At 43.9% G+C, this 25,187-nt stretch overlaps 1 protein-coding gene across 1 annotated transcript in view; it reads right to left on the reverse strand.

Moving 5' to 3' along the window:
* LOC122810627 (cathepsin 8-like) overlaps positions 1–25,187 on the reverse strand; it is a 158,011-nt gene that overhangs the window by 123,979 nt on the left and 8,845 nt on the right. The window contains exon 3 of the mRNA XM_044082203.1: positions 21,500–21,685. Coding sequence (XP_043938138.1) covers positions 21,500–21,685 — 186 coding nt within the window. The remainder of the gene's footprint in view (positions 1–21,499; positions 21,686–25,187) is intronic.

Genomic DNA, 25,187 nt, shown 5'->3' on the forward strand with positions numbered 1-25,187 from the left:
AGCTTGCCACAGGTGGTGGGGTGCCCATACATCCCTCCCTCACCAGAGTGGAGGAGCTGCACCTAAGCATGGTGGCGCCTGGCCTACAGCAGCAACAGCATCAGACATGTGTCATCATGGAGGCCGGAGTCACACAGCAGGACAACATGGAGCGTGCAGGTAATATGCCCTAGGTGTAGACTACAGTTACCTGTATTGTTAGAATATACTTATGTGAGATGTGTATTGTGCGTTTAGCAGTTGTGCTGCCTCTTGTGTGCAATACTGATATATGCAATAGTATCTCCACACCTGTGCTTGTTGACTGTTGTCCCACTGTAGATTAGCGCACTCACTCATGGTAGCAATGCCACAGTTGTGGCCACTGACAAACTGTGTCATATTCTTGTAGGTCCCTCTGGTGTGACAGCAGGGCAGATGATACATGCTGGTGAGTGTTTTAACACTTTTATATTGGTAATGAAATGTGCATGTCATAGGTGAGATGTAGGCCATGTACACGTAACACACCTACACATAATGCATGCGGTCCATGTTTGCTGTGAGACATTAATCATCACAGTAAAGGCAGTAGCTGCCTCAATCACATACAGTGCACAGTGCGGAAGACACAATTGTGGCAACACTGTACTGCACCTTGGATATGCATAGTTGCTACAGCTGTACACAACAGAACACGTTTATCATACGTAGTACACGAAAACATGCTACAGTTGGCATTACCACACACCCACTGTAAGGTCACATGGCAGTATCCCACTTGTCATGCACACACACATGCTGTACCTCAGGAGTAGAGGCCTATCATGGGTCTGTGCAACACTCTGCAACATATAACACAGTCATGTTAGGCAATGCTCCCTACTGGGCACCTCACATACACATGTACAAGGTGTCCGTGTAATTGTGAACGTAGCCACGGCACTGCAGTTCAGGTACAGCATGCTAGGCAGTGGACTTGCACACAGTAGCTGTGGGTGACCACAAGATGCATGTTGATGATGTCACAGGGTACTACACCCCATCCAGTTACAGTGACCACAGTACTACTCATAGCAGTCATTGCTTTGCACCTCAATGTTGTGTGTGTGCAAACATATGCACCTATACACAATATGCATAGCATGTTGTGTGTGTGCTTACATATGCCAGTATACACAATATGCACAGCAGTCGCCATCCAAACAAAGTGTCACATATATGTCCTGGAATGCTAGTGTGTGTATCTGTCACTTGACACACATTGGGTATGTGCGGTGTTTAATGTTGCAGTCGTGTAGAATGCCATGCCATGTCTGGCACTGGCATATCTGTAATATGTCCCACACTCACCATAACCACTGTACACTGGTCATGTCGAGCATTGGGATACCTTCACGTCACCATGCACCACTCATCCCGTGTGTGTACCTAGCATGCATGTGCTACACCTGTGCCCACTATTTTCTGCTATGGACACAGATACTGTACTCAGACATGGATATCTATGTGTCACACAGATAACACATGCAGCCATGGCATGTATACTTGTGAGTGATGGTGCACAGGGCAATGCAGAGCTGATAATACCTGCACAGCAATGTTGTGTCCATGTACAAATTGTGTTCCAGGGTGTAGCCAGTCACTGAACAACTACACAGTTGCATCAGTGCCATGTATACTGCCATTACATTGGTTCGTCTACACTTGCACTGTATGGTCTTGTGCAACACATATTCTGCATGCTGACATGTGTGTGGTGACTGCTTACCTTGTGATACTGACACCCACCTTCACCCACTATAGAGTATGTGTTGGATTGCTGGTGTGTGTGTATGTGCTGTAGTGAGGTGTGTATCAGTGTTCATGCATTCATGTGTGCATGTGTTTATGTGTGCATGTGTTTATGTGTGCATGTGCTCATGTGTGCATGTGTGCATGTGTTCACGTGTGCATGTGTTCATGCGCAGACCGTAAAGTGTGTGTCCTGTCTTCCTCTCACAGGTGCTGAGATAGCGCTGGCCGAATGAAGCAGGGAACCTGAAGCCACTGCCACGAATAGTGCTGATGATGACACATGTATTATGACACAGGAAGGTTTGACAGGGTCTGTCGTTGGTCCACCAATCGACAGTACACAGCGTTCAACCCCATCTATGCGCACACTCATAATGCCACTACATCCCTCACCACCAATGGCCATAGGCGAGGGACAGTATACAGTTGGCACTGACCAGGAGAGTGTGGTATCCATGGCACTTGCATTCCCTCACAGCAGCCATAGCCGTATTCCTGGAACAGTACCACATAGGCGGAGGTCCAGGGGTTCTCGGGGGAGCACCGCTGGTCGTATTGCCCCTGGTAGGCGTGGCCTCACTGGTCTTACGACATCCAGTATGTTCCGGGCTGTAATGCAGGCTCAGGCACGTATGGATTGGTGCACCAGGCAGGGTCTTTGGGCACAGAGGGCACATTACACCGCTATCAATGACAGCATCTGTCATCGTGCTGGTGCCATCCGGATGTACACCGAGGTCATTGATTGACGTTGGGGGGAGACATTAGATGCTCTCCACAATATGACTTCCATGAGCCAGGACCATGTGGGATGGTTGCGACGTCGACGCGGACGCATGCCAGCAACAGCTGGCAGTGGTCGCGGATGGCCTCCGGTTCACAGCCACACCCGTAGTGCTAGTACCAGCCCCAGCACAGCTGAGGCTGGCCTGTCCATTTACCGTCCTAGTAGACCACATGCACGTGGCTCTGGCCAGTCCCAACAGGGACATGTGTCCAGTCGTCCTACCTCTGCTTCTGAGGACAGTACCCTTTCAGGACTGGTACCCGATACTGTCCGTAGCACCCCTGCTAGGCATAGGTACTGTGTCCGTGGCTGGAGAGAGTGATCTGTACAGCCTAGCAGGTGCAGTCTGTGGCTGTCCCACAAACTACTATATATGGCAACCACATGGTGGAGCTGTGTGCATGCAGACACACAAACATTAACCAAACAACTAGGGCTCACACATACACACACACATTACATCAACATTGGCCCATGCTGTACTGTTGTCCCTCACACACACACACACACACACACACACACACACACACACACACACACACACACGTCGATTGGATGGGTCAGTGTCAGGCTCTGGCAAGCAACAAAACGCCCTGTGCATATGATGATAACCTGTGTCACCTCCTGTCATCTGTAACATTGATGGAGGAACAGGCTAACCTGGTGCTGATGCACAGGGTGACACTATAGCAGTGTAGCAATATTAGCAAGTTGTCAGTAGGACAGTGTAATGACATCCTTGTAGGTATATCACAGCAGACATTCTGCATCAAAGCTCTGATTGTCAATGTAGCATTGTTTACACCACTGTTAAGTCTGAGTATGTATTGTCCACCCATGTGCCACTTGCCTGAAGTGTAATGTGTTGCCAGCTTGAGTTAGTGAGTGGACAATATGTGTGTAATGTGTGCAGGGCAGATTAGCAAGTGTACATCTGTGAACATGGTGGGTGTGCACTGTCTGTATGTACGTACATAGTGGACACATGGGACGTGTGGCATACCCTGTTGTACACATTGTTAACATCTCATATTATCTGTCAATGGCCAGTATGCATTCTACTACAGTTGTGTACTAACATGGGTAGACACGTGTGTACAACATGTGTTGACACTATGCTGTGGGTGATACTGTTAGTATCTGTCGATGATTTGCAGTCTGGTAGTATACACAACCTTAACAGCATGACTATAAGCAATCATTGGATGATGTCCTCACAAATGACACACAGTCGTAGGGAACTCAGTAACAGTTGGATCCTTCTGGTGCTACACTATAACACTAACCAGTGGTAATGACCGCCACCCATTCCTGTGTCCACATCTGTTTGGCATATTGCCCCTGTAGGTACATGCAAACACACTAGGGATGTGTACATCCAAATCTGGAAATGCATGCACTGGCCTACAATCCATTCCCTGGATGGGACACATATCCTTCACAAGGGTATCATACAGACAGATGCCTCTCATCTGATACATGCTGTATAGCAGTAAGACGACTATGGCATAGTCATCCACATGTAGTATACTTACTATCCCATCAGTACCACATAGGTGGTAGCCCTCCACATGTATGTTGGGTACCAATGTGTACATACAGCCTCATGTTATGTCATGTGTCACTTGGTATCCACATATCCATAGGTATTGTGGAGTCCCAAGATGTGTCACATGAGACATTAGAGGCCTGGATTCATACCCACAAGGCAGTTGTACACCTATAAAGACTGTCCATTACTGGCAGTCGTTGTTGTGTATGAACATGTCTGACATATACCCCAGGCATATACCCTCACTCACACTACTAAGGAACTGTCATGGTTGCGTGTGGCACAGATGACCTTGGCCACGGATCGCAACAGTGGATGGCCCTGTCACATACATACATATGTGACCTACGATCTGGGAAGCAGCGGCACAACCTGTCAATGGCAACAAATGTATTCATGTAGTATGCAGGCTTCACATCTATGTCATGATTAAGGGAACATGTACACATATATATTTGCCACGCAGATACCTGATGTGTGCAATGCACTTACTGTTGTAATCATAATATGCCATAACATCGTAAAAGCAAAACCCACACCGCAGTGACCAAGAGTGACACACACACACAGTCAGCGCTTGCAGGAGTCAAACTTCTACCTAACTATGTTATGATACTAGAGAGAGAAGCATTAACACAGCACGCTGTTTGCTTTACTGGGTGGTTTCTCTTCTCCTGCTGTATTCATAGGGTGGTGACATCATCAGTCTTTCCAAAGAGGAATGTACATCTTTTAGTGTGTTTTCCCAGTCTTCAAATAGGCCACTCCTTTCAAGGAGAGTTGCACACACATACAGTCAGCATTTGCAGGATTCAAACCCCTATCTAACTATGTTATGATACTAGTAAGAGACGCATTAGCACGGCACGCTATTTGCTTTACTGAGTGGTTTCCCTTCTCCTACTGTATTCATAGGGTGGTGACATCATCAGTCTTTCCAAAGAAGAATGTACATCTTTTAGTGTGTTTTCCCAGTCTTCAAAAAGGCCACTCCTTTCAAAGAGAATTGCATACACACACACACACACACACACACACACACACACAGTCAGTGTCCGCAGGATTCAAACCCCTACCTAACTATGTTATGATACTAGAGAAAGACACATTAGCATGGTGCGCTATTTGCTTTACTGGGTGGTTTCCCTTCTCCTGCTGTATTTCTAGGATGGTAACATCATCAGACTGGAGATGGTAATGTGTGTACACTTTGTTTTATGCCATTCCAGGATTGGTCCATGTGGGTCGTCAGGTGTCAACAGCTGGAACAGGAACTCATAATCCTTACCTTGTGTGATCTATCTGTGGACACATTGACATTGGTTTTGTGGGTACTACATGTGTCTGGGTTGTTGGTAAAGGGCTATTCAATGTGTATGTAAGACATGTGTAGCTGTGTTCAGTGATGTATGTCCTGGGTGGCTGCCTTGCAGATAGTCTAGCATGTTTGGGAACCATGATCCGCACATGAACATATCACAGTTAGTAGGGTTGTGTGTATGTCAGCTTCCAATAGCTCGGTTTCTGACTTCAACCATGACGAACTCCATGGCCTTGCAGATCAGACTTCATAGGCGTACTGGACTATACTTCCCATGGTGTGTTGTGCACCAACACTTGTGTGGAGCGCCACATGTTGCTGTAACACATTCAACGGTTCCATATCCTGTGTAGGGGTGGAGGCTCAGCTGACTGTTCAGGTGCAAGATCTGTTTGTTCTGCAGTTTATGCATGATGCATATTGGGAATTAATGTAGTCCACTTGATGCCATGCTTTTGGCATTGGGGGTAGCTGTTCATCCATTCTACATGTGATATCTCCTGGTATGATGATATGGACTATTGTCAGTGGGAGGTGGGTATGTAAATATGGGCCTGTCTGTCAGGATGTCGGCATTGTCAGTCAGGTACAGTTGGCCCAGACTCATGACATATATGTGTGTACATTGCTATATATGACATAGCTGTCGGAGGTGTCATGATTCAGTCTGGACTCCTTCTCATCTACTCTTTACAGAACACCAACAAACCTGAGCACTAATCCCTGTTATACTCTTTTACACACTTAACGCCCTACTGATCCTTTGTCATCTGGCTACAGAGTATGTCATCATGCTATCCCGGCATGTCCAGGGGTCGGCTTTGTGTGCACTCTCCAGTCCAGCTGGTGAAAATTGTGATGTAGACACAATCTTACATCTGCCTCCTGTACACAGACAACACTCTCCTCCTCCTGACAAACTCATATATATGTGTGAGATGCACCTATAGAGACATACAGGGTGCTGAACTCTCTCGACCCATGACTGGCATAGTCTGTCAGGTGGTGAAGGTAACCACACACCACATATCAGTCTCACATATCCTCTGGCGACAGCACTCAAACCACATTATCACACATACACATACTCGGATGCTGTACATGAACCCTGCCTAAGCAGCAGAGACCTCCACAGCAGGCACACACACAACTGCTACCCCACTGCAATACCCACATCTCACATAGTTCACAATGTCAGTGTGCCACACAGTCACTGCCCTTCGGGCTAAACACACATAATACACTTGTGATAGGTGACACTTATTGTCAGACACATTGACGTACCACTCACCAGCCCATACAAGGGAATAGTCTCTTTGTGCTGTCTGTCGGGTGCCAGGATCTGCCACATAACACATGCAGTCAAGTCACTCCAAAGCAAGTACAGGACTGGCACCATCATTGTCCATGCTGGTGCGTAAAACCTCAGATGTTACTCCCTGAACCACATGACATCGTACATGGAGGAACAGTATCATCATGTAGCCCAGACCAGTATGACCCTGACCTTGTCTAGCATCTTACACCCACCAAGTATGATGTCACAGTTTACAAACAAACATATCATGTTTAACAGTTGGCTAACAGATTGGTGTCATTCATAGGGGATACAGTGTCTGTCAGCCTGTGGTGACATGCTCAACATGCCAAGTAGCTTCACTATGGACAGCTTGCACCTGTCACCCTTGGACCTTCGAATGCTGGCTAAGGCTCTTGCTACCACCATAGTGCATTTGTTAAGCAGGGCTCAAAAGACAAACCCACCTCCATAGACATTACAGGTTAAATGACACTAAGGGTAATGATGCTCAACGCCAGATGTGTTACCCTCATATTTCGGCCACTCAGGACTCCCCTCAGTATGGGGGATAGCGATATCTGTGCACTAACAGACGCCTAGTTCAGGGTCACATATGCACACAGGCACTACCAGGTTATGTTACATACCATGCTTTCTGACCACAGGACTTGGAACGGACAACACAACTAGGGGGTGTATCCATATACATCACAGATACACACACCTCCGGGTTAGTAGCACTGCACTAAGCTTCACAGACCATACATATACAACTGCCATTGTGCGTAACTGCCTTTCAGTTTGATGCCTACTACAGACCATCCTCCCATACTCAGGAACCACACTTGGCTTTCCTGAGAACAGTGGAGGATATGAAGGTCTCCACAAACACCATTATAGTGGGTGACTTCAGATACACGAATATTGACTGTGGATACTACTCAAGCCCCAACAACGTCACCCTACAGTCGCTACAATTTGTAAATTCATATGCTATGGCACAACCAGTCACCACAGCCACAAGGGGGAATACATATTGGACCTGATCATCACCAACATGGGGACTCTATGTTCCACACCAGCGATATACCCCTCATTGGTAAGGTCGGAATATACATATATCTCACTGAACATACATATACACTCCACACACCCATCCTGGGTAATCTTGGTGTACTTCTGATGAGCCAACGTTTCACTTCACCAAAGCAAGGTGATATCCTTCAGAGACCCTGAGACAGTAGCAAATACAGCTCTGACTGCAGAATCCTTTACATACACATTCTATGGACACCTAGTGGACTGCATGGATTGTGCTACCCCAAATAACAACAGGACTCACTCCTCCAATGGCAGGGGACCTCTCTGGTAGACCCCAGCCATTAATAAGCTCTACAACGTCAGGAGGGAGCTACTACATGATAGAGCAAATCACAAACGGGGAAAGCATCTGTGATCTGTATTAGCAGGCAGCTACGAACACTCATGTACTTATCTAAGGTCTGCTTCTCACAGACAATTGCACCAGACACGTAGGACTATCACAAGGCCTTCATCAGTTATGTCAGGAATCTGGGTGAACACTAACTGATATGCTGTGAGTTCCTGCATACTGACTACACTTACCTTGAACCCACTGGCATAGCCAACATCCTGGCATACAGGTTCAGTGCAGATGCCCCCCCCCATCCCCCCCTAGGGAGCAACTATCCATCTCAACAGAGTGTAACCTCCCTGACACCACACAGTAACAGGTGTGTGCTGCCCTCCCCAAAGCATACATTACAGCATCCATGGGACCAGTTGGTGTCCCGGCGTGCATCTTACACGAGCTTCATGACAGACGTAACCCTCACATTACATCACTGTGCAATATCGGAGTTACTACAGGATATGTACCCACGGAATGGCGTACAACGACAGTGGTCCCACTCCACAGAGTTGGTGCCACAAAGGACCACAGACAATATTGCCCTATAAGCCTAACTAGCTTGTTCTGCTAAGCTATGGAGCGTATTGTCATGGGACTGTTAAACATAGACATCAGGAACCTACAGACACCGTGTCCTACACATTTCAGCATTGTTGTGGGCAGATATTGCCTCTTGAACATGTTTGTATTCTTTAGACAGTTAACAGGTCCATCAACATAGGAACAGTTGTACACGCTACCTCAACCTTGCTAAACCCTTCCACACAATAACCCACTGGGCCATTATGCACAGGCTCACCAGCATCGATAAGGACACATATCTCACATGATGGATTGCTACCTGGATCAGGGATAGCACCCACATGGTCAGAATTGCAGGTGCCATGTCTGACTATACACCAGTTACACATGGCATCCCACATGGCTTGGTCCTGGGACCTCTCTTGTTCAGTATATATTTGTCTGATGTACAGGCTACCACAGGGGGAATATGGCTGACCTTGTTCGCACTTGACTGCAAACTGGGTGCCATAATAAACTCTCCAGCTGCCACATACATACTCCAACAGGGTCTCACAGAGATGGATGACTGGTGCCTGAGCTATGGCCTACAGCTAAATGCCATTAGTTGCATAGTCATCCCCTTTGGGAATAACAACATGCCCACACATTACCAAATAGGTAGCACTCCATTACATATGGTAGGAGTTGTTAGGTGATTGGGGACATGACTTGTTTGTACTGTCACCTTTGACATTCACGTTGCCACAGTGGTGGACAGACCTTCTATATAAGCCACCTTATCCCATATGGTTTCACATCTAGATCGAGTGAGGTCATTGTGCCCCTATACTCATCACAACTATGCTTGGTTACACTGCCACCTTTGGGGTGTACCTTACTCAACACCTGCAGCAACTGTACTGGCCACAGATATGCAAGCAACAGCCACCCCTCAGCAATACACACGAATCACATATCTCACAAATTCAGTGTGCCTCACAGTCACAGCCCTTAAGGCCAAACAACACACCAAATACAGTTGTTATAGGGGACTCTATTGTCTGGCACACTGATGTCCCGCTCACCAGACTGAACAAGGAGAAGGTCACTGTAAGCTGCCTGCCGGGTGCCAGGATCCACCACATAACACAAGCACTCAGGTCACTCCAAAGCAAGTACACATATGACTCCATCATTGTCCATGCTGGTGTGAATGACCTGAGACGTACCTCCCTGGACTACATGAAAAGAGACATAGAGGAGCTCTCTGATCATGTAGCCCAGGCTGGTATGACCCTGACCTTGAGTAGCATTTTGCCATCACCAACAATGATGCCACAGTATAAAGACAAAATGATCAGTTTCAACAATTGGCTAAAGTATTGGTGTCATTCAAAGGGGATCCAGTGTCTGTCAGCCTGGGATGACATGCTCGACAAGCCATGTTGCTTTGCTAAGGACGGCTTGCATCTGTCACCCTTAGGCTTTCATATACTGGCCAAGGCTCTTGCCATCCCCATAGAGCCTTTTTTAGGCAAGGCTCAAAGGACAAACCCACCTCCATAGACAACCCAAGGATAAACAAACTAAAGGTAATGCTACTCAATGCCAGGAGTCTAAACCTCAAGATGCACGCACTCGAGGCTCTCCTCAGTATGGAGAAAATCGATGCCTGTGTAGTAACAGAAACCCGGTTCAAGGCTCCTGAGAGCACCCCAGCACTACCAGGTTATAACTCATACCATGCATTTCGGCCACAAAACTCAGACTAAAGCAGAAAAGGAGGGGGAGTATCTCTATTCATCAAGGATACCTACACCTCCAGGTTAGTGGCACTGCATGAAGCATCAGAAACCATCCATGTGCAACTAACAGTGGTCAAAACTGCCTTTCAGTTTGTAGCCTGCTACAGAACACCCTCCCTATTATAGGAACCCCACTTGGCATTCCTGAGAACACTGGAGAATATGACGGTCTCTCCAAACACTTATGTTATTGAGTGACTTCAACTACCCAAACATTGACTGGGAAAACTACTCAAGCTCAAACACCCCTGCCCAACGGTTCCTTGCATTTATACACTCTAATGTGATGGAACAACTGGTCACCACTCCCACAAAAGGGAACAACATATTGGACCTGGTCATCACCAACATGGGGACTCTATGTTCCACACCAGAGGTAAACCCCTCATTGGTATGATCAGACCATAAACAAATTTCCATGGACATCCATAGCCCATCCCCAGCCATGGAAATCACTGTGAAGAATTTTTCAAAAGCCAACTTTGCACTTCTCAAGACTGAGGTGGAATCCTTCAAAGCCTCCGGGCCAGAGGATAATACAGCCCAATCCGCAGAATACTTTACAAATGCATTCTATGAACACCTGCAGGAATGCATGGATTGTGCTATCCCAAATGAAACCAAGACTCACTCCTCCGAACACAGGAGACGTGTCTGGTGGACCCTGGCCATAAATGAGCTATACAACAGAAGGAGGAAGCTACTACATGACAGAGCCAGATCCCAAAAAGGGAAGGCATCTCTGATCAGTATTAGCAAGAAACTTCGATCCCTCATAAAATCATCAAAGGCCAGTTTCAAAAGGAAAATTGCCCTAGACACTACAGATAATCACAAGGCCTTCTTTAGTTATGTTAGGAATATGGGTGGAAACTCCCAGATATGTTCTGAATTGTTGCATGATGGTACGAAATATACCAAACCTGCAGACATAGCCAACATCCTGGCAGACAGATTCAGTGCAAAATTCTCCACCCCTTCCCCCCCAAAGGAACAAATGCCTACCCCAACTGAATGTAACCTCCTTGACATCACAGATGCACAGGTGAAAGCTGCCCTCTCCAAAACAGAAATGTCAGCATCTATGGGACTGGACGGTGTCCTAGGCTGTGTCTTACACGAGCTCCAAGACAAACTGAACCCTCACATTACGTCACTGCTCATACTTAGCCTTACTACAGGATATGTACCCAGAGTATGGCATACAGCTACAGTGGTCCCACTCCACAAAGGTGGTGCCACAACGGACCCCGGGAACTATCGCCCCATAAGTCTGACTAGTCTGGTCTGTGCAGCTATGGAGCGTATTATCGTGAAACTCATACAACACAGACATTGGGAGCCTCCACACACTGGACCCTACCCAATTTGTCTTTGTTATGGGCAGATCTTACCTCTTACACCTAGTTGATTTCTTTGAAACAGTTACCAAAGCCATAGATGAGGGCAAGGTAGTCCACACAGCCTACCTGGACCTCGCAAAAGCCTTCAACACAATACCCCACTCGGACATCATAAATAAGCTTACCAGCTTAAATATCAAACCCTATATCACAAGATGGGTTGCAAACTGGCTCAGGGATAGAACCCACATGGTCAGAATCACAGGTGCCATGTCCGAATCCAAACCAGTTACAGGTGGTGTCCCACAGGGCTCAATTCTGGGACCTCCCTTGTTCGGTATGTACTTCTCTGAGGTTCAGGCTAACATGGGGGGATTATGGCCGACAAAGTTCACTGAAGACTGCAAACTGGGGGCCATAATCGACTCTCCAGCTGACACAAGCATCCTCCAAAAGGGTCTCACAGACATGGATGCTTGGTGGCAGAGCCACGGCCTCAAGCTAAATGCTAAAATGTGCATAGTCATCCCCTTTGGGGAAAACAAGGTGCCCACAAATTACCACATAGGTGGTAATACATTAAGTACGGAAGAGTAATTAGAGATTTGGGGACCAACGTAGATAGTAATCTCTCCTTTGATAATCACGTTGCCAAAGTGGTTAGGAAGACCTTCTATATAGCCCACCTTATCACGACAGGGTTTGCATCTAGATCAAGTGAGGTCATTGTGCTCCTCTACTCATCACTCATCAGGCCCATACGTGAATATAATGCCCCTTCTGGGATGTACCTTACATGACATCTGCAGCAACTGGAGAGACCCCGAACATACCTCACCAAGAGGATCATGGGCTACAAACAGATGCCCTATGCAGCTCGACTAAAGAAACTCCAGCTCTACTCAGTTGCTTAGCGCCTACTCAGAGGCGATCTATGCCTGACGTACAAAGCCATGTCAAACCCAGAATTAATGGACATGCTCCAATTCCGGATATCCAACTCCCTTGTAGCTACACACTCCAGGGACATATACCTCAGCACAGATGTTAATAGGACATGCTGTAGGGACAGATTTTTATCCCAGGCCTCCACTCACTACGGATTGTGAACAGTTTCACATAGGCAGAGCCACCCACTGACCACCTACAGGGGACATCTTGACGTCTGTATGGGTGAACGTATGTTTACCCCTAGGATATCTTCTGTGTCCCTGCTAGACAGAGGCACACTAGCCTAAACGTACATGGGCTATCTTGTGTGGCCTACTATTCACTGGCACAGTGTAGTAATCTGACAGGGCTGCAAAAGCCAGACACATTCTGGCCAGGCTTGTACATACCCTAGGACAGATAGCCTAGTATCGACCTCTGAACCTATTCTTATGTTCGGGATGCACAATATTTATTGCTGCTATTGTTTGCAGGTCTTTATCGTCTTTGCTTTGCCAGTTTCTATGAACAACTTAGGTATCTGCGGAACATATTTGATCATGACAGGCTTCCACTATATTATATATGTGTCTGTTGTCATGTAACTGTGTGCACAAGGGCGGATTGCTGGATAGTGAGATGTTCCTGGGTTAACACATGCAACTGCCAGATATGTGTGGCCCACTGCTGTACTCAGACATGGCCTGTGAGTATGCCCAGTTAAGGCTTTCCATGTTTTGTTGCCTGACATATGTCCTTTCCATGTTTTGTTGCCTGACATATGTCTCATTTATTCAAGTGTGTGAGCATGCCCAGTGTGACCTTTCAGTATGTTGCGATCTGAAGTCCACTACATTTGTGGATGTGTGTGAACATGACCAATATTCACATTTATACTGTGTGTGTTGGAAGTCAAATTTTGTTCTTACTGCAGGACTCACCTTTGTGTCATAACTCAACAGGGATTATGCTGTGCCTGCAGGGTTACTATGAGATACTTTGCATAGACTTATCAACATTCCTTCATACTGGCTGAACACTGCAATACTGTCATGGTTTAGTGGTTCAGTACTTTTACTATGGTGCACAGTATCCTGGGTTCGAGGCCCATCAGTGCTTTATATTTTCATACTGAGCAGACCAGCCTGCTTAAGGGCCAGTTAAGCAAATATGAGCATGTTGGCTTTTGTTCAGCTATGCCCTACTTAGACCAGGCTTGTCTGACATTGCTGTATATTCACCAACTTTGCTGGACATTGCCCAATATTACTAGACATTGACCACAATTGTACTAGTTGGTGTGTGCAATTCTGTTTGCATATACTACATGGTGGTAAATGCTATTTAGCACTACCTTACATTGCTTAACACATGGCAATCATGCCTCAAGTGATGCTGCAGGGCTGCCTATGTCGGATGCACATACTACACTCCCTGTACATGTTTGAAAGCAGGTATTGTCGACTTAGGCATCCCTTTTACTATATGTGTGAGTCAGAGAGAGGTATAATTTCCAGGGTTCCTACTGAGCCAGTGTATGTGCTTTGCATTGCCTCTTTGCCAAGGCCAAAGCATACTGGGAACGCCTCCTTCTGCCTACTGGGGCAAGCTCAGGTTGTTCCTCCTCCGAGTCATGCTCTGCCTGTGATGAGCTTGGCAATGGTGGGGGGCTGTTTGGCCCAGGCTTATGCTGGTCCTGCTACAGCTGTTTTTACAGGATCATATTATGTAGCATAGCACATACCATGACAATTTGGGTACATGTAGTTGGTGAGTACTGCAAGGCTCCACCAGATGTGTCCAGGCACCGGAACCGTGACTTGAACATCCCAAACACACGCTCGATTACATTTCGTGTTTGTCTGTGTGCCTCATTATGGCGTTCCTGTTCATGTGTGTGTGCATTTCTGATGGGTGTCATCAGCCACGGCTCCAGTGCATAGCCAGCACCCCCCACTAGGTGACCATGTGGGATGTCCCCACTGGCAAATGTCTGGTACAGCTGCATCAGATGCCAGATATGGGAATCGTGGTAGCTTCCAGGGCAGCCAGCACACACATTCAGTATTATGCCCTGGGCATCACACATGACCTGGCAGTTGATGGAGGGGAAGCCCTTGCAGTTAATGTAGGCCCTACCCCGCTCACTGGCTGGTGCTTTGATGCGTATGTGCGTGCAGCCTATTGCACCCACTACCTCTGGATATTCTGCTATTTGCTGGAAGAGACGCATATTGCTGGCCAGTACCTCACGGGAATTGGGAAAATATACATGATCACCGACATGTGCTGACATGACATCCAGGAACTGGTGCCGTACCCTGGACGCTGATGCCTGTAATATCCCCATCATATCACCAGTAGGTCTCTGGAAGGTACCTGTTGCTAGTATTCGTAGGCCAACACATACCTTGGTTTCCACTGGAATGGGTTCCCCTCTGTTGGTTCTGTGTGTGAGGCATGGCCTGCACAGCTCAACAATTTGCTGCATGAGGTCTCTGTCCACTCTATAGTGCTCCACTATCTGCAGCTCATGTAGCCCCTGGTAGGTTACCCTGGGCCTGTACACTCTTCTCCGTCTCCTCACTGGGGGTTGGTTGGCGGCATTCCCATTGTCACCACCCTCAGCATGTTGCATATGTCAGTTTATGACAGCAATGGCAGCCCCTAACATTTCTTTGTCTCAGTTAAGCCTTTTCAGTATTCACTTCTCTTAGCTTACTGCAGTGCTGCAGTGTCTCTGAGAAATACATGGTGAAAAGTTGTTTGCAGAGTTTTAAGTGCTGGGCTGGCTGGTTTACTGCCTGTGTAATTGCCTGATTCTGATTATTTCCACCTGCTGGCTCTGCTGACTCTCCCTGGTTAACTTCCTACTGTTTGTTGTACTTCCTTTTCCCTTTCCATTTCCTCAGGGGGGCAGCGCCACGCACACTAGCGCACACATGCACGTGCTAACACACGCGCGTACAGGCTTAGAAGGGATTACATTAGCTAATTCCTGCTTAAGCGCATGCACACAGGTGCAAACGCGCTTACATTACTGTGCACTGCCTTATACATGCTTACTCCGGCTTTAACGCACGCACTCATGCTCACACGTGCGCACACTCTCTTATTCGGGTTTATAGGCGCGCACACACGTGCATACATGTTGCAGGCATTTTTACAAGAACCTTTAGTGAAACCCACAGTGTGCACCTTCTATTCCTTGACTTTGGCTAGGATACCTGGTGACAAAACTCTTCCAGTGATGAGCAACTGACAGCTAACACATGCCACTCTGCTCCAGTGAGCTTATCTTCTTTCATACATACCCCCCTCATGATGTCACCTATATCCTACTCTGTTGCTCCCCTTATCCTAGTCTTACACTCCACTGACTGTGCTCATTTGCTATGTAGACTTGGGATTCACTATCCTTACCCTCATTTGCATAGGATTGCCTACTAATGCTTGGTTACATCTCTTAGACTGGGTTCCCCCCTTAGCAACCTCTACTCGGTAGCCATGTTGTCTTCAGCCTGCCATTGCCTTGCATTGTACATTACAGATTCCCATAACATCCACATTTGTGGAGTTTAATTCTTAGTGTTCTGTTTTTTTTTTTAGAGTGCAGCCCATTTGCGCGGCGCCGCGCTATGATTAAACATCAGCCATAGGGGAAAAAAATTAATTTTCTTTCATATTGCATCAGCAAACATTGCCAATAGCCATATATTTGGCCATTGGCATGCTTCCTCTACTGGATGCATCCTTTATTTGGAGCTGTCACGGCTCTGTTTTCTTATTTGCAGAATGGTACTCAGTTGTCAACTGAGTACATTTCTGCAAATAACACTGCTCTTACTCGGACAGGTTTGGGTTTCCTGAATCGCAAATCTAACTCATTTGCATGCCTTTTGGCTGCAATTGAGGTCATTTGCATGTCCGGGCCCTGTCCGTGTAAGAGCCGTTTTGGGAGCTCTCTTGCACGCCCCTGCAGGCTGTTCCTGGATCACTCGTCGGACATGATGGCTGCATGGAGTCTTACTCTACTCTTAGACTCCGTGCAAGCCATCGTGAATCCGGCCCAATGTGTACTACAAAGGGCTGATTGAGAGTAAATTGAGTTATAAATGGTGAGTGAAATTGCCTGAGCAGTTACATTTACTAAGCAACAATTAACTTCAAGTGTGTATGGCTGAAAATGAGAAAAAAAATGACTCCTTTTTGGTCAGTCAGTCAGTTCCCAATGTACAGTAGAGCAGCCCTACAACACCTACCTCTGAGTCATCCCTGATTGCACAGAACATCCACATGTATGCAGCTTTCTGTGGTCAATACCATGTGTCCTTATTCTGTAGGAAGGAGAGTGAAATATGTCCTTTTTCATCAGTGCTCTACGAAGATTAATACGTTGAGGTAAATAAGTAAAGAAAAAGATGTGGTTGTCTGGCAAAGGGCGGGTGACTGCAGTTGCCAAATAATGCCAGACATTTGAGTTTTGGACTGCATATGTTTCACTGCAGGAATAATAATGCATAACGTGTCTTTATATCAGATGTCAACATTTGGAAGGGCAGTATTGCACACCTGCCCCCTTGCTATGTTAGTTCCCTGACAACATTAAAAAAATGGAGGCTCTGAATGAGCTAATATGTTGATGCATAGTAGCTCTTTCCTATCGTGCTAACCATCACAATATGCAAGAGCTAATATAGCATCTGCATAAAATTATTGCTGGGTCACACATACCGTAATGGCAGCCTTTAGGCAGCCAACATCTTATTTATGGCTGCATCTTTCACCAGTTGAAAAACACTGACTACCAGTGTCCAGTCTGACATTCCTGTAACAATGCCATTGTTTCATTTCCAACATTGCACCTGTCACCCCTGGGCTTTCGGATATTGGAAAAGGCTCTTGCTTCCCCCATAGTGCCTTTTTTAGGCAAGGCTCAAAAGACAAACCCACCTCCATAGGTATCACAAGGGATAAGAAACTAAGAGTAATGCTACTCAACACCAGAAGTCTAAACCTCAAGATGCATGCACTCGAAACTCTCCTTAGCATGGAGAACATCGATATCTGTGCAGTAACAGAAACCTGGTTCAGGGTTCCCGAGAGCACCCCAGCACTACCAGGTTATACCTCATACCATGCTTTTCGGCCCCAAAACTTGGACTGAACCACAAAAGGAGGGGGAGTATCGATATTCATCAAAGATACCCACACCTCCAGGTTGGTGGCAAAGCACGAAGCATCAGAGGTTATCCATGTGCAACTAACAGTGGGTAAAACTGCCTTCCAGTTTATAGCCTGCTACAGACCACCCTCCCAAACCCAGGAACCCCACTCAGCCTTCCTGAGAACACTGGAGAATATGAAGGTCTCTCCAAACATCATTATATTGGGCGACTTCAACTACCCAAACATAGACTGGGAGCATTACTCTAGCTCCAACACCCTAGCCCAAAGGTTCCTAGAATTTATAAACACAAATGCTATGGAACAACTTGTTACCACTCCCACAAGAGGGGAAAACATACTGGACCTGATCATCACCAGCATGGGGACTCTATGCTCCAGACCAGAAGTGTATCCCTCACTGGTAAGATCAGACCATAAACTAATCTCACTGGATATTCACATCCCGACCCCACACCCTGCCCAGAAAACCACAGTGAAAAACTTCTAAAGCAAATTTCACACTCCTCAAAACCGAGGTGGAATCCTTCAAAGCCCCGGCCTTTGGAAAATATGCCCAGACCGCAGAATCCTTTATAAACGCATTCTATGAACACCTTCAGGAATGCATGGATCATGCGATCCCAAATAAAACCAAGACCCAATCCTCCAAAGGCAGACGTCCTGTCTGGTGGACCCCAGCCATAAACAAACTATACAATAGAAGGATGAAGCTACTAAATGATAGAGCAAAATCCCAAAAGGGGAAGGCATCACTGATCAGTATTAGCAAAAAACTACGGGCACTCATAAAATTGTCTAAGGCCAGCTTCGAGAGAAAAATTGCACAGGACACTAGGGATAATCACAAGGCTTTCTTTAGTTATCTTAGGAACCTGGGTGGTAATTTCCAGATATGCTCAGAATTAGTCCAAAATGACAAAAAATACACTGAACCCACAGACATTGCCAACATCCTAGCTGACAGGTTCAGTGCAAACTCCCCCCCTCCCCACCAAAAGGGCAAATATCTATCCCAGCAGAGTGCTGCCCCCCTGACATCTCAGATGCTCAGATGCTCAGGTAAGAGCCGCCCTCTCCAAAGCAAAAAACACAGCATCAATGGGACCAGACGGTGTCTCAGGCTGCTTCCTACATGAACTCCAAGAAGAGCTAAACCTAAACATAAAACTACTGTACAATCTCAGCCTTACTACAGGATATGTGCCCAAAGAGTGGCATACAGCAACAGTGGTCCCTCTCCATAAAGGTGGTGCCTCAACTGATCCTGGAAACTATCGCCCCATAAGCCTGACTAGCTTGGTCTGCAAAGCTATGGAAAGGATCATCATGGACCTCATAAATAAAGATATTGGGGACCTACAGACACTGGAGCCTACCCAGTTTGTCTTTGTTAAGGGCAGATCCTGCCTCTTAAACCTGGTTGATTTCTTTGAAACAGTCACCAAGGCCATTGACGAGGGGAAGGTGGTCCACACAGCCTACCTGGACCTCGCAAAAGCCTTCGATACAATACCCCACTCGGGCATTATGGATAAGCTCACCAGCTTAAATATAAACCCCTATGTCACTAGATGGCTCAAGGACAGAACCCACATGGTTAGAATTGCTGGAGCCATGTCAGACTCCAAACCAGTTACAAGTGGTGTCCCACAAGGCTCAGTCCTGGGACCTCTCTTGTTCGGTATATATTTCTCGGAGGTACAGGCCAACACGGAAGGACTGTGGCTGACAAAGTTCGCATATGACTGCAAACTGGGCGCCATAATCGACTCTCCAGCCGACACAAGCATCAACTAAAAGGGCCTCATAGAAACAGACAACTGGTGCCAGAGCCATGGCCTCAAGCTAAATGCCAAAAAGTGTATAGTCATCCCCTTTGGCAAAAACAAAGTGCCCACAAATTACCACATAGGTGGTAATCCATTAAGTTCAGAAGAAGTAATTAGGGACCTGGGGACCCAAGTTGATAGCAATCTCTCATTTGACAACCACGTGGCCAAAGTGGTTAGAAAAAGATTTTATATAGCCCACCTAATCATGAAGGGATTCACATTTAGATCAGGGGAGGTCATCGTGCCTCTCTACTCATCCCTCATCAGGCCCATAATTGAGTACAATGCCCCTTTTGGGATGTACCTTACCAGACACCTGCAGCAACTGGAAAGACCCCAAAAGTACCTCACCAAGAGGATCAAAGGGCTCAAACAGATGCCATATGCTGCCCGGTTAAAGAAACTCCAGCTCTATTCAGTGGCATACCACCTGTTCAGAGGCGATCTGTGCCTGACGTATAAAGCCATGTCCAACCCGGAATTAATGGACATGCTGCACCTCAGAAAATCCAAATCCCATTCAGCTACGCACTCGAGAGACTTGAACCTCAGCACTGAAATAAATAGGACATGCTGGAGGGACAGATTCATAACCCAGAGGCTCCCTTCACTCTGGAATGAAATCCCGGTCCAGGTTAGGCAGAGTCCCTCATTGACTCTCTTCAAGAGGAATCTTGATGAGTGGATTGGAGATCATAGGTTTACCCCGGGTATCACTTCTGTGTCACTGTTAGACAGAGGCACAGTATACTAACCTCGAAAAAGGGCATAGCAAAATAAATTTAAAGTGGGTGGCGAAAGCCAAACACATTCTGGCTAGGCTTATAAATGCCCTAGGGCATATAGTCTAGTATGAACCTATGAACCTATGAACCTATTAGTAACCTAATTTCAACTGATAACTATACCATAACATATAACTATATATGTTTATGTAGTAGCTCTCCCCTGGGAATGAGGGACCCCTTTATGTTTAATTGCATTTAAATATGCCTTGATTCTACTAGTTGTTCATTATAGTGTTTACTGTTATATGCACTGTGTCTATCATCAAGCTATTGCACGGTGCTGCTATGATGTTTTAATCTCCTGACTGAGAACACTTTTCTGTCCAAAAGTGCTGTGTGTATCAGACATTGATGTTGCAGTCCGTCATGTTTTCTTTTATACATTAGCGTAGTTACATGGCATATGCTAGTATTAGCTACTGTAACTGATGGCATACATTGGTAAGACACCTAGCGCTGCATATGCTGCTGGCTAGTGTCCAGAGTTTGCTTTTTTTAGCTACCACTTACCATCACTGTACCTTTGGGTGTACAGCAAATGACTCTGGAAATGTGGAGCGAAGTAGCCCAGGAAGAACTACCACATGGAATATGCATTTTTTCTGGATCGTGCAGACAGAATTTTGGCTTGAGTTAGAAAAAAAATTATGGGCTTTTATCTCAGTACAACCCATTACAAAAAAGACCGTGTGGACTGCAAACATTTATGATGGAGGAAAAGAGTCATGAAGATACTGTTTTGCTTACTTTAAAACAGTTGGCTGTATTTTTCCCACCGATAGATTTATGCACTAAGGTTATACATTTTTTATAAACTGGTGCCTCCAGTCTTCCCTTGACATACAATAAATGATACCTGTCTTTGTTTCATGACTGCATGGAGTCACCATGTAGTTGCATTCATATAAGCAACAATAAAAATGATTTTTTTCTGCTTACTGTTGCTTTGTATGGATAATCCTTATCTTTCACTAAACCACGAGCTCTCTGGATATAACGTAAAGCATTTTCTGGGTAGTCTCTTAAACACGGGTAGGCAAATCTTCCACAATCCATGATTTGTTGTTCACTTAGACTGTTTAGGTGACCAGTTTTGATGCAGATATGAGACTCAATGGCTCCAACCTGTGTAAATGCAAAATTAATGGAATTTTAGTAGGCAATATGAGTAAGTGCATGTTTTAATTATATAATTTAGGAATCTAAAATTCTCTTAAACTGTTAGCAAACCTATAGATTTTTTCTTTTGGTGTGATAGTGGGCCTAAAAAGAAATTGCAGTTATCCAGTGAAACTCATGTTTAAATTAACACACACTGTTTCATGGACCCAGAAATACTGTAGGATGGTTTGGTACAGAGTACATTTTTACATAATGAATGTACTTATTGATAAAACATGGCTTTCCTGCACTGCAAATGCAGTGTGGCTGTATTTCGTTACTGACAGTATACAATACTTTTTATTTATCTATTTATTTATTTGCTTTTTTATATATTTGATTTTATTACTAGAGTATTGAAACCAAGTTGGATAATTGTTCTATAATAAAGTGCATGGCTTTTCCATAGCAATGTAGACAATATCATAATATCTTATCCAGTATTTGGAAAACTGTAGATATAGTAATCACATTTTCCAAGGATAAACTTCTTCATAGTCAATATGGGACTTTTTTCATTAAAAAAAAATAGGAATATCTAAAAATGTTTTTTAGACAATCCAACACATTAGATTCCCAACATATAGCTCTAATACAACTTTGAAAGGTCTTTATTGCAAAGCACACATTCTGGCAACAAATCTGATGAACTGGTTGGTATAGTTACTGAACAACACAATAATATCAACTGGGAACACACCAGCCCTGCAGATTCCAACTTACATAGAATATGAATGCCACAGAGTGAACTCTAGGAGTACAGGAGTAATATTATGGATCCATAGTAGCGTTTCATCTCCAATTATGAATATATTGAATGACAGAATATATAACTATTCAGATTTTTGATCCCTTTTCAAGTAATTCCTTTAAAATTGTCTTTTCTTACCATAGTTCTATTATGAATGAACTTTAAAACAGGGATTACCTCATGTGTTTAAATCATAACTTACCGATGAAAGAGATTATATTTCTTGGGCAAATTTTTCTACAAAAACTACTTATGAAAAAACAATTATTGATATCATATTACAACAGGGATTGAGCCAACTCATCACTAAAGGTACAAGGGGAAATAACATTCTAGATTTAGTTCTTACTGATAACCCTGCTGTTATCATCAACTTAACATTCAGATTTTCAGATCACAACTCTCTGAAATTTCAGTTAAAAATATAGACTGCTGCACTAAGTTCATAAAAAATGCAATTACAAAAGACTCAATTATAGGGATTTAATAGAGTCAATACACTTAACATATTGACATTCACGTTTATTGAATCATGAAGTAAATTTTGAATACAATGCTTTGCATGAATTGCTTCTAAACAACATTGAATTCACAGTTATTTACAAGCATAGTTCACTTTAAATATATATTCCCCCATGGTAGAATTTGGATCTTCTTAAACTGAATAAGAAAAGCAAACAAAAAAGGTTTATATAAACACCCAACAAATTAGTTTTGTAAAGAAACTTGCCTTACATGCTAATACAAAAATATTTAATAAGTATAGTAATAGTATCAGCAATTCTTATCAGCCAGTAAACTCTGTAAAATCTGATGGTATTGTAGTACACAATTCTTTGAATATAGTACACTTATTCAACCAACAGTGCACAACACTATTCACTGTGAGATCTATTTTTTTCAGATTGTCAACTAACATTGTAATTTCCAGCAGATCAACTTGCCCTGTTATATCTTATGGGATGATATGCTCAACATTGCTCTGGAGAAGTGCATTATGGTGTGAACGAAAGCACTTAACGTTTTGTTTTGTTTTAGGTTCATAGATATGTACTAGACTATTGCCCCTAGGGCATAATTCAGCCTAGCCAAAAAAATGTTTTCCTTACTCTTCCCTCTCAAGTAGATTGAATGAATTGTGCTTCATGAAAAATATATAATAAATAATTATACTATATAAAAAATATAATAATGAATAAATGCATCACTCCAATATATAAATAAATGTATATACAATATATGTAAAAAATGATAAAATAATTAATAATGAAAGAATACATATATAATGAATTAATAACAAGATATACCACTTAAACAAAATGAACATCATATATGTTCAATATAAAAGTTATATCTACTAACTAAAATTCCTACTTATATACATATATGAAACATTATTATAAAATGTAAGGAAATATAAAAAAATATATATATATATGCATATATATATATATATATATATATAAAATTCATTAATAAATCAACTAATAATGCATCTAAATGGCATAATATAAATATATAAAATAAAATAATGTATACATTTCATTGATATAGACATATTTGTATATCTCTATCCATAAGGTATAATTAAATGCATACCATTTCATTCTCCTTATGAACTCACATATATCTGAACATTACTGCAACTAAACATAACTTCATTTGCATTTTTGAATCAAAACTGGTTTGATTGTAATATGATCATTGAGCCCAGGCAGTGTAGATGCATCTGTGAAAAGTTGCCACCAGACCTCCTTATATCCCAGAGCTGCCTTGTAGTTGCCTCCCCGGGGATCTATCTTAATATTCTCCAAAATAGCAAACTTAAATGTATGATGGTTACCACATTTCTCAATGTGCCTATGGAGTGCATTGTAGTTGTCACTTCTTCTAATACTGTACATATGATCATAAATTCGCTTTTTTAGGCTCCTTTCGGTCTTTCCTATGTAAAACCCTAACCTAGCCTAACTTTGTGTTCATAATGGGATGCAACATAAAGATGTATTTAGAGCATGGTAGAATAAGTAGTGTATGGTATACTAATACTAAACACACAACAAAGTGTGGTTGCTGCAATCAGTGTCATACTATTATGGAAGATGAAAGAGTGACATTGGATAATGTTAAAACACAGATTTTAGTTAGGCAGGGGAATTGTAACTACAAATTAGTGTTATATATTGCTAAATGTATAGTGTGTACAGGGTATTACATAGAAAAAAATGAAAGGAGCCTAAAAAAGAAAATTTATGTATGGTTGTACAGTTAATAAATCGTAAATAAAAAAATTGCAAATAAATAAATGTATATCACTGAATTTACATTATGATGGGTACTTTATGCAGTGAATGCTGTAAAACCGAATGCAAAACTGAAAATGCCAAGTTACAGACATTTTTATTATTGAAATATTCCTTTGAATATTAATTTTTTAGGATAGCAAAGTCACGCCTACTATATTTTTTCTGATTTGTTTCAGGGTAGAAGAAGAAACTGAAGTAGATCTAGGTAATCAGGAAAGCAGGTATGAAAGTTGACTGGAAAGATGACATCTTACAAGATAGTCTTCTTAGTCTTAGACTGTCCACTTGTAACTTGTTACATACCACTTTTCATATGTCAAGAAGCTTACATAAGACTGGACTTTTGAGCACTCCCAAATGCCATCTACAGTGGACAGTGGTGAAGGTAAGATGTAAGCAGTTCTTGTTT

The sequence above is a fragment of the Protopterus annectens genome, chromosome 9.part0 (genome assembly GCF_019279795.1).
Source record: "Protopterus annectens isolate FY-2018-M chromosome 9.part0, PAN1.0, whole genome shotgun sequence".
Taxonomy (NCBI): Eukaryota; Metazoa; Chordata; order Ceratodontiformes; family Protopteridae; genus Protopterus; species Protopterus annectens.